At 36.7% G+C, this 13,355-nt stretch overlaps 1 protein-coding gene across 1 annotated transcript in view; it reads left to right on the top strand.

Annotated features, from left to right (window-relative positions):
- Positions 1 to 13,355, top strand: part of LAMA2 (laminin subunit alpha 2) — a 468,253-nt gene that overhangs the window by 220,082 nt on the left and 234,816 nt on the right. The window contains exons 17-18 of the mRNA XM_088023741.1: positions 2,107 to 2,234; positions 11,266 to 11,352. Of these exons, the coding sequence (XP_087879867.1) occupies positions 2,107 to 2,234; positions 11,266 to 11,352 (215 nt within the window). The remainder of the gene's footprint in view (positions 1 to 2,106; positions 2,235 to 11,265; positions 11,353 to 13,355) is intronic.

Below are 13,355 nucleotides of genomic sequence, written 5' to 3'. Positions count from 1 at the left end.
AGAGTACATTTATCTTTTTCAGTTCTGATTTCCACTGTATTGTTGTCTAATGCTGTTTTATAGGCTCAGTTGCAAAAGCACTCGAGTGTTAAGACTAATTTTATGATTTCCACTAGATGAAATAGGCCATTAGTAAATATAAGCAACTTCCACATGTTCTTTTTCTTTTAGATCAGTAGTTAAAGAAAAACAGGGTGTCTGGGTTATGCAAGATTTTCAGTGGAATTTTAGAAATACCACTTTCAACATGATTAAGACAATCAATTTTATGATCTTATTTTTTAAAACCCCTAAGTCTTTGAAAGTTGCAATTTGGTCATGACAATATGCAAAGAATATTGCAAAAAATACACAATTTTTTAGTAATAGCCAACCTTAATTAAGCTTGAAGACTGAAAGGAATTAATATGAAGATGAAATCAGAGGAAAGCCTTTCTTCACATTGATCCATGTTTTGTACACTCCATCTTAATATGCTGTTATTTAGACAACTGTTGATAGTGAAGTTAACGTCTGTGCTGTCTTTGAAAAAAGGCTTGCTAAATGCATTTGAGAGAGAAATTAAAGTACCTTAAAGAAAAACCTATTTTCAAGTATCACCAGATACTAAAGAAATACCTATTCACTTGCAGTTGATGAAACTGTCCTGGGATTTCAGAACTTGAAAACTTCATGAATCATAGGCTTTAACTCCCTCATTTTATAGAACGTGAGAGAATCAGAGTGTTAAATGATTGGATTTTAATTTAATATCTTCTACTCAATAAAGAAGCTGTCCCTCTCCCCAAGGAATTTAACAAGCTTCATTTGAAACCATGTATTTATTTGTGGTGTTATTAAATCCATTTACTAAGTGTAATTAAAATGAGCTTCTTTAAAAATTTACTGATGTAATAATATTTCAGACCTTTCATTAAATTAGGCTGGCCATCCCAGTGGTCATCCAGATTAATAAATATTTGCTTTATCCTTAAAGGGAATTTACATTTTAGGTATTTCTTCTGCATCTTTAATTAATGATCATAAAAATAAAGATTTTGTACCCCTCAGCTCTGATGAACTCTTTTCAACATGAGAAAAATATTATAATTTTATGTGGTTATAAAAATAAAAATATTTCAGTCATAATAATTCCATATTGATGATTTTTTAAAGGAATTAGATACATTTTATTGTACCGTTGGAGGCAGAAGACGTTAGGTCTACATGGTGCCAAAACATAAAAATTTATCAAATTGTGCTATTGAAAGCTTTATAGACAATTCCAGTGTTTGGTTAATGGGATTGTTCACCTTTATACCAGTCTTTTGTGAACACAGCCTGAGTTGGTAAGTATACTTTAACTAATATGAAGAAATCTACATATAAATTATTTAATTTTGATTTTTTATTTTTGGAAAGGACATGGGACCAAAAATTACTACTTTGTAGAAAAATGCAGTTTCACTTAAAAAAAGTGTTGGAGAAAAATTGTTATGTGCCTTGTGGTTTCATTACATATTGATGTATTTAAACATCTTTCAGTATTCTCATTGTTTAATTATAAGCCAAGCAGGCCCCTCACAGACGTGATATGTTAGGGCATTGTCCAAATCATCAGAGCCCACTAAGGTCCAAATTAATCTCTGAGGTAAGAGCATCATTGTCCCAGTGGATTTGTATGAGTAGCCACTGTTCTCATTAAATATGCAATTTTAAACTGACAATTGACTTTTACCTAGAATCAGCTACAATTTCCATTAAATATATATTATTAGGACTCTGTAACTATGCACATGGACACACATAAGCACAATCACATGTATTTCCTTATGAAAAAAATTGAAAACTAACAGAAAAAGGAAATAAGATTTGTATAATGAAAAACATTTTAAGGAATTTCAGTTGTTTTTGTTAAGCATGCATATGCTGAAACTGACACGTAGTTTATAAGCTCTGTATTAGATTAATTTTCAATACAATTTCCCAGCTGTAAAATTGACCATTTAATGTGGGAAATTATTCTTCCTAACAGGGAACAGACTAATAACTCTGTAGATCTATTTTTGGTAATATGTTGATGCTTGAGACCAAAATAATAAACTTTGATGTGCATTTCTTTCTCAGAACTGTAAGAATCACACAGGTGGCCCATACTGCAATAAATGTCTTCCTGGTTACTATGGTGATCCTAGTAAAGGAACCTCTGAAGACTGTCAGCCCTGTGCCTGTCCACTCAATATCCCATCCAATAAGTGAGTAACCAACTTACCTCTCTAATGATTTGGGCATCCAATTCTGCAAGTGCATTTTTGATATAGAATGTTTCTTTCTCTTGTCACACATAAATAAATAATAAATATATGCATGAATTTCTCTGGAAGGTAATATGAGTTTTTCTAAATATAAAATATTTAAAGTTACGGCTATTTATTCTGCAGAATTTTTAATATATTCGTTCTAGTTCTGGTGATTTAATATGTAAGCAACAGAACTCAAATGGAATTTCTAAAACAACTATAAAGGACAGACATATTTTATACAAATGTATATACATGCCCACATGTACATACATACACACACACACACACACACACACACACACACACGTGTTCATATAGTAATAAAAAGACCACTAATACTGGAGCACCTGGCTGACTCAGTGGTAGAGCATGTGACTCATGATCTTGGGGTTGTGAGTTTGAGCCCCACATGGGGTGTAGAGTTTACTTAAATAATTTTTTTTAAAAGATCACTAATACATTTACTGCTTATTTGGGTCCCAGTCTCACACTATTTATTTATGAATCTTTGGCAAGTCACAAACTCCTAGAAAAAGTAAAGAGACCAGTCTAGCTGACTTTTAAACACCCATCCTATCCCTTGGTTATCACATGGTTTATCACATTATCATATGATATCATACGTGTAGGATATATATGTGTGTATATATACATATTTCAGTTTATCTCACTAAAACAGTTTAGTGGTAAGGACTAGATTTAAATTATATGAATATTGAAATATGGGTGATATAAGCACCTTATTTTGTAAAAACTAAGTCTTTAAAAAGTTTAATGAAACTTTATACATGTTTTCAGTCATCTAGTTTTTATTCTTTATTTTTAAAAAATTTTCTGATTATTCACCTAGAACAATAACCTTGGAGTCTTGGAGAAGACGTTTAAGAGTATATGTTTTGTCTGCCTCCCCCCCTTACCTTTTAGGGGAGCGCTTTCTTTCAGCTGCTCTAATTCCCATTCCTTCCAAGTGGCCAACTTTAAGCCACTACTTAAGCAAAACCCTGCATCACAAACACTTCTCATTTTAATGGGGCATACTATGTTGAACAAAATCCAACCTTTCTGTACTAGTAAAAAATTGTAAATAATGGTGATTGTAAGTGAAAGGCATCTTTTTGGAGACTCTTCTTAAAGGTAAGCATAGTGCTTCCTCTGCCTTCAGCTCAGGTCATGATTCCCCTCAGGCTCCCTCCTCAGCAGAGAGTCTGCTTCTCCTTTTCCCTCTGCCCCTCCCCCCTAGCCATGCTCTCTCATGAGCACACACACTCTCTCTATTTTTCTCTCTCTCTCTAATAAATAAATTTTAAAAATCTTTAAAAAATAGGTAAACTTAGTGCTTAATAATGTCTGTATTATATTAGGCACTTTCCAGCTATTTCTAAATGCTGTGATAATGCTTGAAGAGCTTAAATTTTTGGTGCTTTTTTTAAATTTTATTTTATTATGTTAATCACCATACATTACATCATTAGTGTTTGACGTAGTGTTCCATGATTCATTGTTTGCGTATAACACCCAGTGCTCCATGCAGTACGTGCCCTCCTTGATACCCATCACCAGGCTAACCCATCCCCCACCTCCTCCCCTCTAGAACCCTCGGTCTGTTCCTCAGTCCATCGTCTCTCATGGTTCGTCTCCCCCTCCGATTCCCCCCCCCTTCATTTTTCCTTAAGTCTATCAGCTATGGTCTTTTAATGTAAAGGTGTTATCAACTTGGTCCTATTCTGCATGAGGTCTTACCCAAGACACTGCCAATGAAAATGGTCTTTTTATGAGAGTCAAAAAGACATAGATAATAATTCTGTCGCTAAGTTTAAAAGTCCTCATGGAAATTAAGGTTCCTACTTTTCAGCCCACATGAAATGCTTATCCTCCTGTCCAACAAACCTCCTCCTTCAGAATTTTACACCTTAATCATTGGGGCAGAGGGGAAAGAGAACTAATATTTAATTAAAACAGACTACTAGGGGCGCCTGGGTGGCTCAGTCGGTTAAGCGTCTGCCTTCGGCTCAGGTCATGGTCCCAGGGTCCTGGGATCGAGCCCCACGTGGGGCTCCCTGCTCGGCGGGAAGCCTGCTTCTCCCTCCCTCTACCCCTCCCCCTGCTCGTGTTCACTCTCTCTGTCTCTGTTTCTCTCTTTCTCAAATAAGTAAATAAAATCTTTAAAATAAAATAAAACAAACTACTATATTCTAGATATAGCAATATACAGTCCCAATAAGGTGAATATTATTACCCCCATTTTACAGTTTAAGAAAAAAGTCTCCAAGTGGAAAAATAGCATTATGGAACCAATTTTGGAGCTAGAAATCCTTGATTTAAATTTTTAGTTCTATACTTTCTGGCTGTGTGACTCTGAGAAAGTTAATTAAGTGCTCTGTGTCTCAGTTCTTTCATCATTAGTTGTGATAATAGGACCTCCTTATAGGGTTGTTGTGAGAATTATGTAAATTAAAATACACCAAGCACTTGAAACAATGATTGGACTTGATAAGTCCAATACAAGGACTGATTATTATTAAATAATTTGCTCAGAGTCATAATATTAAAGTATCAGAGTTGGAATTTTAAGTTTCAAGTCAGTGTACTTTCCAGGCTTCTGCAGTCTACATTGAGAACTTTTTTTAAAAAGCACACTGAATTTTAAGTGCTAAGGTCAAAAGCAATTGAACTTGGATGGACACAAAACTGAAGATCCTTTGGCAACCAAAGGTATCAGAAAAAAGAAAGAAGCTAAAGGGAAATCTACTAGAAAATAATAAATATAGGAAGACAAATTAAATTCCTTCATATTTTGTGGTTAGCCAGTCCTATGTTGGCCATAATATGACACAACCCTTGCTCGCTAGTGTGCTTGTGAAGGGTTAGACCATGCAATGGAGAACCTGCTCACTCACTATGGCTGAATGAAATTCTCCAGGGCCATCCAATATATTCAAAATTCAGTGTTCAACACTTGCTCTCACTGAGAAAAACAGGGACTACATCTGGCCACTCATTTCTGTTGTACTTCTTCTCAGGCAAAATGATAGTCACTAACAGAGCTACCAATCCAGCAGGCTGCCATTGATTGTACAATGCAAATCTTAACTTAATACATTTTGAGAATTATGTATCAGCAACACCATCCATCAGTAACAAAGGGATTGGGTCCCAGTTCCAAAGATGGTATTTCCTCAAGTATATATGTTCGCATTTTGTATAATTTTGCAGATCTTGATATTTTTTTTAAATAAAGACAACTCCATAGCATCAGTGACACCAAGTATTTAAAGATCCTTCCATTTTTGAGATGTTTCACTTTCATTAAATAATAATTAAATTATTAAATAATAATTTTATCTTTAGAAGTAGAACTGAGAATAGAGTAGCAACCTGTTTTAAATTCCAGCTTCAAATATAGCTTTTGTTCCCAAGTAGAAAGACAGTGATAATCCACTTAGTTTAAAAATACTTAGTTTTGTGTTTAAAGTTAAAAAGACTTTTAAATTTAAAACCACGTGGAACATTAACATTGTTTAGCTGTGCCATTGTGAGTAGAAAAATCCCCTGTAATCTAATGGCCTGAAGTGTTTTATTTTTAAATCATTAAATAATGAGATAGGGAAACTCTCCATTTAAAAAAAAAATTTTTTTTTGAAAAGTCATTACTATTATAAACTGAGTTGAAAACTCTGAGGAATAAATTGAATATTCACAAATAGTCCAGAAGAGGGAATTCAAATTTTCACAGGTTAATAACAACAACAACAAAAAAATCAGCTAAAGGTTTGCTGTAACCTTCATCTAGAAGTATAAGGCTTAGTGATAGTTTTGCTTTGGTGATTTATCTATTTAATCCCTGATCATAAATCTTATAGATCACAAGCATTTTGCTTCCAAATTTCTTAGTTAATATTGCTAAATAAATCAAATATGTAGGGAGATAAAGATAGATTGGTATAATTATTATGATATATAAACACAGACAAGCATATATTTAAATTATACATATATATCAACTTCATCAGCTATTCACAGTGTCCACTGTTTGCCTTGCCCTCTCATCTTGGTGATGTATATATTCTAGCTATAGATTGTAACTAGGTAGTGAAATTTATCTCTAGAGAAGCAAATAAGTATGTAAATATTTCAAATGTTTTATATTCATTAATTTCTGGCATCACATAGCTTATAAATTAAATATAATATGAAAGAGACACATGAATGTCCACCCTTGAACATTCAGAATGTGTTTGAATAGATAATATTATTGAAATCATTTGTATAATAAAAGTCAAGATAGTCTTGCCACAAGACTGGACAGAGGGTAGGCCCTCAATAAAGTCCTATTTACTAATATCGTTTTGAATACTACTTCTTTGGGTGCATCAGGAATGCTAGAATTTAAATTTTTAAAAGAATGGAACACTCCTAGAGCTGACTTTTGGGCTCACTCAGAGGGCTACATTGAATTATTGCTGTTGTAATTATTACTTTTAATAGAGAAATAGAACTATTCCAAGACAGAAGGTAAATTTAAGAAAATACTCACCAACATTCTTGAGAAATCTCTGAGGGTGTCAGATGTTTCAGAGCACTTTCGTACACATTGTTTTATGTCTCCATGAGCGATTATGATGTATTTTACCAGAGGGAGAGCTAAACTCCAGAGAAATTAAATGCCTCGATCATGATCATTAGAGCCCATATATTCTGATTCACCTTTCTGTGCTTCTTCCAAGGGGGCTATAGAAATAGAAACAATTACAGAGACATTGAAGAGAAGCAAGAAAACAAAAGGAAAGAAAAGAAAATTAACACAAGTTCATGTTAGACACACTGCAAATGTCCGTCATAAGAAATGATCCCAGGATTTGGCAACAGTTATGCTAACACAAATGTAGGGATTAGAGCATGATGAAAAAGTGCAGGTTTAATTAACAAGTAATGAAATACCTTAAAATGGAAACAAATCAACATATTTTGGCAAAAACAATGTAAAACATTGTTAAATGGCAGCCGTAATTTATTGTGGCACTCTGCGACATGCTTGCTTTCGTACTTGATCAGTATGAAAGGCTTTACTAGGTAGATCGTATTCTCTCATTTTGCTGAATGAGACACTCGAGTTTAGAGGACAAAGAGCATCCTAAAACACAGAAAATAACCCAGTTCTAATTACAAAATTCAGGGATGGACATTAAATTGGATTTCATATCCTCTGAAGGTAATCAAAGAAATATTTATGTTTGCTTACTGGTTCTCCTGAGATTTAGGACAGAGATCATTGACCTGAAAGAAGAAAACCTTACAGAAGAAAAACTTCAGAATTTCATGTGGCCCAAACCACCGTCATCAAGTAAAGGAGTTTTCCCTTCATTTTTCTCCCTTCCTTCGGTCCTCTGCTCCTTGGGCAGCTGTGACTGGGTGTTCTCACCACCCTTCCCGCAGCTCTTTTGTGGACACTGCAGCATCATCTTCTTCTGGTTTCTCTTTCCCTGACTCAGACGTTCCAGGTTGCAGCTAGTTAGCAAGAGTCCTGCTCCCCTATTCTATACGCAACATAGAACACGCCCTGATTTTATAACCCTGGTTTTACAATGCTGGAAATTTCACACCAGTGGCAAAAGGGGTGGTTATTTCATTATCACATCAGGGTCCCAAGAGGCAATGCAGTTCCCTCTTGCATTAGCTGAGAGAAAGCTCAAAGCCATGTGTTGACTGCCACTTTCAAAAGAACATACCCTGGGGTGCCTGGGTGGCTCAGTCGTTAAGCCTCTGCCTTCGGCTCAGGTCATGATCCCAGGGTCCTGGGATGGAGCCCCTCATCAGGCGCCCTTCTCTGTGGGAGGCCTGCTTCTCCCTCTCCCACACCCCTGCTTGTGTTCCTGCTCTCGCTGTGTCTCTCTCTCCCTGTCAAATAAATAAATAAATAATCTTAAAAAAAAATACCTTATGATATGTATGCATTTTGTGCTCTAAAAGCACCCTTGATTTTATCTTATTTTTAAGTGTTTTTTCTCTTGAACCTTATTGCACCATTTTATCTTCATGGACATATTTTGACAGGTAGAATTAAATTCTTTTTGGAGCAAGGCCAATTGTATATGTACATAGGCACATACGTTAGCACAAACACCTATATTTGCATATATATTCATATATATATACACACACACACAAACATACACATATTACATACTTATAAATGGATCATTATAAATCTAAGAATCTATGTTCAGCCATTAAGAAGGACTATTTCCATGTGCAGATCCTTACTAGGTCGTTGACCAGTAGCTTATCTTCCTCCTACTTGTGGAAAATGCCTGCTATTTTTGGATCACTTGTGTCTTCTGTGGCATGAAGTGGATAATTCAGGAAGCAGAACACAGTCTCTCTGCTGATGGAGAGCTAGCCAACTAGAGTTAAATGACATAATCTTGGAATCACTGGAAATCAACAATGTTCTTACAGTTCCCTCTTTCTGTCACAGAATAGTTAGCTTCATATTTTGGCCAAAATCAGTGTCAAGTCGCTTGCTGCGTTGGCCAGAATAAATTCTGTAGACGTTTTCTGTTGTCCATGTTTATTTCCCATTCTCATTTTATTTCTGTTGTTGAATGCCCTCTTCCTTATAGCAGTAACTGTAATTATAGTGAGAAGTGAGTAAACCCGCAGTTTATATTGTTTAAAGAATATTGAATCACAAATACAGATATAATTTATGGGGATATTTTATTTAGATGCATCATGTCAAGTGATGTATTACCAAAAGTTTAAACTTACTTAATTCTTACCAGTAGAATGAATACTGGTTGGTTACAGGGAAAAGAGAATATCAAATTAGAAATGAGAAGTCCTAGATTCCATGCTAAAGTCTCCTGGATATTAGCTATGACCGTGGGCAAGATAAATGATGCTTGCCCCAACCAGCTTATAAGATTTTGTGCAAATGTGATAAAAATTATTTGTAAAAGTCCTCTGAACATGTAAAGAGCTGGTCAAATCGAAGATACTGTTATTCCTTATTTTTTTTTCCTGAAAAAGTATTGATTTTTGTCAGTGGGTGCATTTTCCTTTACTTCTGTTGGTTTTAACTGACACATGAGTATATTTAAGAATTTGAAATCTATTTTATAGTTTCAAAGTGTCAGAAACCTTGTCAAACACCTTTGACATGACTTATGGTAAACTGATTTAGGATTTTAAAAAATAATTGGTGCGGTTTTCTTTCAATCACTAGAGCCCCACATGAGTGGGAGACCCGGGGCTTCTAGTCAGAGTCATTTTGTCCCTGGACAATGAGACAGTATTGAATGCCAATTTTAAAATAAGACATACATGTATTTTAGAGATTTGTCAAAATCCAGTACTCCCTTTTATGTCTGGAAACAATAGCAAATCATGAGGTGAGGAGGGAAAAAAACATCTGTTTCTTTCCATTTTTACATGTGCCAAAACACAGTCATTCACCTGCCAAGAAAATCACTCATGGTGAGGTCCTTTTGGGAGCAAGTGCCAGGCTGCTCTCCAAAAGATGGCCCTCCCTCACAGAGCACAGGCTAGTTGGGACTTGGTTCTGCTGCTCATGGCAGCCTCCACAACCCCTTAACAGGGCGTCTTTTATCTGGGTAATGTTTGTAACTCAAGGTAGCCCAAGCCAGGCTTCTCCCGTGCCTTACCTCAATAGATTCATTTTGGCTTTCCACTGAGTTGAAATGTTTTAAATGACAGACATTCTGATAACTTGCTACTCTCAAAAAAAATTATTAAATCTTTGCAGGACTGCTGTGAGTTAAGCCAGAGGAGTATTATTCAGAAGTAGTACTTGCGATCTGACCCACACAAAAGTCAAGGAAGTATTCCAAAGTTATTCAAGCGTCAGGAGCAGAACACAATCAGGACTTGGAATATTTAATTTGTTGTTTGCTCATTAATTCACTTAGCCATCAAGCAAGCCTCTATTGAATTGTCCTGTCATATAAAATAGAAAAGTAAATCTATTTAGGGAAAACATAATGGGAGAGCGATTAATTGGGGGCATTTTATTTTAAAATGGTAGAGCAGCAGATCTCACAGAATTCAGAAGCGTTGATGGCTCTTCAGAAAGCGATTGGGTCAATCTTGGGACAAGTGTTCATGCGTGAGGGGTATCTCTCAAAAGGCAAAGAAGTATGTCTGGGGTTGTACATGTTGTGGAAGGCTGGCATATAATTCTGTAATTACTCTGCTGGATCCTAATGTGGTCTTCAGTTCTGTTACTTCAGACCCAAACTGGAAATGTGTACAAAGAGAGAGATCAAATTTGGAATATGTCAGAAGATGTGCAATGACAAGGTTTTGGGGGATTGTTTGGTTGACTATATATTTAAGCAGAATCCGTATGCTTTATCTCCTCTGAAAACTTTTTGGAAGATTTCATCTGCCTAAACAGCATGTCCCTGGGTCCACATGGGCAGCAGCTTGTGCATATGCACACATGTGTGCACACACACCCACACCCCCCACACACACACACACAAGGAAGCAGTACTGAAAGTAGGAGCCCCATCGCCACCACCACTCCCATCACTACTCCCAAGATCACATACTGAGTTTTCCAAAATCTCTAACAGACTTTTCTGAGCTGCTTCAAATTCAGAAGGATTTGAAAGAAAGTGTATGATGCCATGTCTTGCCAGGCCTGGGCTACCCCTACAAAGCGACTGTATAGTGCCACTTGTTACTGATGATCATGGACCCAGAATAGTCAAAAGTCAGTTGATAACATGCCACAGAGCTCCTGCTCTCCACTGGGCTATATTCACATCTGCAGTAATAACAATGTCATTTCATCCTCGATTGGCCAGACCCTCATCTCCATCTGTGGGACAAGAATGACCATCCTGTGTACCCTTTTGTCACAGCAGTCCTGGAGGAAGAGAAATGAAAATATGCCGTTAGTGACTTTGTGTATGTGCTTCTTCCTTGTCTCTGTTGTTCCCCAACAATGTCAACATAGCTTTAGCCCGACGTGCCATTTAGACCGAAGTCTCGGACTGATCTGTGATGCATGCTCTGTCGGGTACAGAGGACCACGCTGTGAGAGGTAAGCACGGACTACACTGTCTGTCATGAGGATTTTGAACTCGGGAGTTACAAAACCACAGGCATTATCATCCTTTGCACTACTTCAGAAATGCTACCACACTCAGTGGGGTGAAGTAAAGTTTCTCACTGTACTTGTCATACAAATGCATTTTATTCTTATAGTTTATTTATTCTCTAGAAATTGCTCTGTAAAGCTCCGTTCACTCAGAGAGTGTTTGATTAATGTTTTTATCTTCAAGGTTAAGCATTAACCTACAATCTTTCTAGAAAGTATTGCTCAAGTGGAAAGTCATGCACTTTAAGATTTATCTTACTGTCTATGTTGGCACCATTTATTTTTCATAATTAGTTTTTTGTTCTTAAAATGGGGCTTAAATGTGTAGTTCATAGTTCAGCAAGTGGTCCATAATTTACTTTATATTTGAAAATAGAAATAAAACGTGATTTATTATCATGATTTCTATCCTCTTCTAATTACTTCTAAGCCCGTGTTTTAATTCCTGTTGATTTTACTAGGTTGCTTTGCAGTGGAACCAGAGATATGATTTTATGTAATTTGTGTGGTTATTTTTCTCCTGAACTATTTTTGAAGGAAAGGTTCTTCTGTATTTCGGTCTTAGTATAAAAATGATACAAAATTCTCCCTTGATATCATTGACAAGTATACCGACATCTCTCTGGTTTTAGCCCTGGAAGTCTTCCCCTTCGCTGCCATCACTGGGGGGTGGGGGAAGCAGAGGAAGTGACCTGCTTTCACCCATTATCACCAAGGCAGAGCCCACAGAGGGCTATTTCTGCATCTCCTTTCCTGTCCTCTTGTCACCCTAGTTCAGCCAGGGTGCATAAAGTTAATGAAGCAGGAGCCGATCACCCAGAGAGAGTTTAGCCAACAGCTAGCCATCTGTGGACGATGTGCCAATGACGGTTCCCAGCAGCAACAAGGACTGTTTGTGAGCATGGCAACATCTGTAAATGAGTAATGGAAGACTAGAACTGAAATAGGGATGATTTATTTGCAACCGAGGGACTGGAGGTCTTTGTGTTAATAATAAAAAAATAAAAAGGAGGGCATGTGTAGATGACTTACTCTAATCGCAGGATACATCATTGCCAAGACAGACTTACACCAAGTGCCTAAGCCCCTGGCTCACTACGGGCAACCTTTTCTTTAGCAACTGGAAAATGATAGCTGATCTGTCACGCTACGCCATTAAATCCACTTATCCAGGGGAGCATGGTCTCTGGTGTATTTATGTTACTTTGCTTCATGCTCTGTATTTTCTATACATGGTAGACAATCCTTTTTGAACCAGGTAAGTTTAACATTCTGCATTTTATTTAACAAACATCAGTTTAGCAACTACCACGTGACAGGCGTGGGGCTTGCTATATAGGATACAAACGGATGCATTGCACCGTCCTTACCTTCAAGCAGCTCACATCGCTGTGAGTGTGTGTGACTGTGTGTGAGTGTGTGTGTGTGTGTGTGTGTGTGGCTGTGAGTTTGTATGAGTGTGTGGCTCTGTGTGTGTGTGTGTGTGTGTGTGTGTGTGTGTGTGTGTGTGTGTACGTGCCTGGGTGACAATGGTTGAATGTATTCTGGAAACAGTTCTAATCTGAATAATCAAAATCACCGAGGAAAGAAATACCTGACAGTAAGCATGATTTTCTGTTCAAAATCTTTATTAATTGGCTTAAAAAAATGGAAATGGATATATGCTGCTTCTCAAATGGCATATCTTTTCTCCAAAAGTTTTTCAGTCAAAAATCATCTTAGACTATTATGATATGGAAGATGGAATATTATATTTTTCTAGCCAGAATTTGGATTAGGGTTTTCCAGGAATATTCAGCGTTTATCATTTCTCTGTATTTATATGAGCTCAAAAGTCCATTAGTAGAGGGATTCACAATATGAGGAGAAACGTTTTTGAGGATGTGCAGGCTGAAATGGAAGGAGAGGAGAATAAGGGTCAGAGGAAGAAGAAGATCCTGGTTGCC

Source organism: Eumetopias jubatus, unplaced genomic scaffold (assembly GCF_037043125.1).
Source record: "Eumetopias jubatus isolate StellerSeaLion01/CBP00866 unplaced genomic scaffold, mEumJub1_p1.0 scaffold_6, whole genome shotgun sequence".
Classification (NCBI taxonomy): domain Eukaryota; kingdom Metazoa; phylum Chordata; class Mammalia; order Carnivora; family Otariidae; genus Eumetopias; species Eumetopias jubatus.
This window is presented reverse-complemented; position numbering and strand designations above follow the sequence as displayed.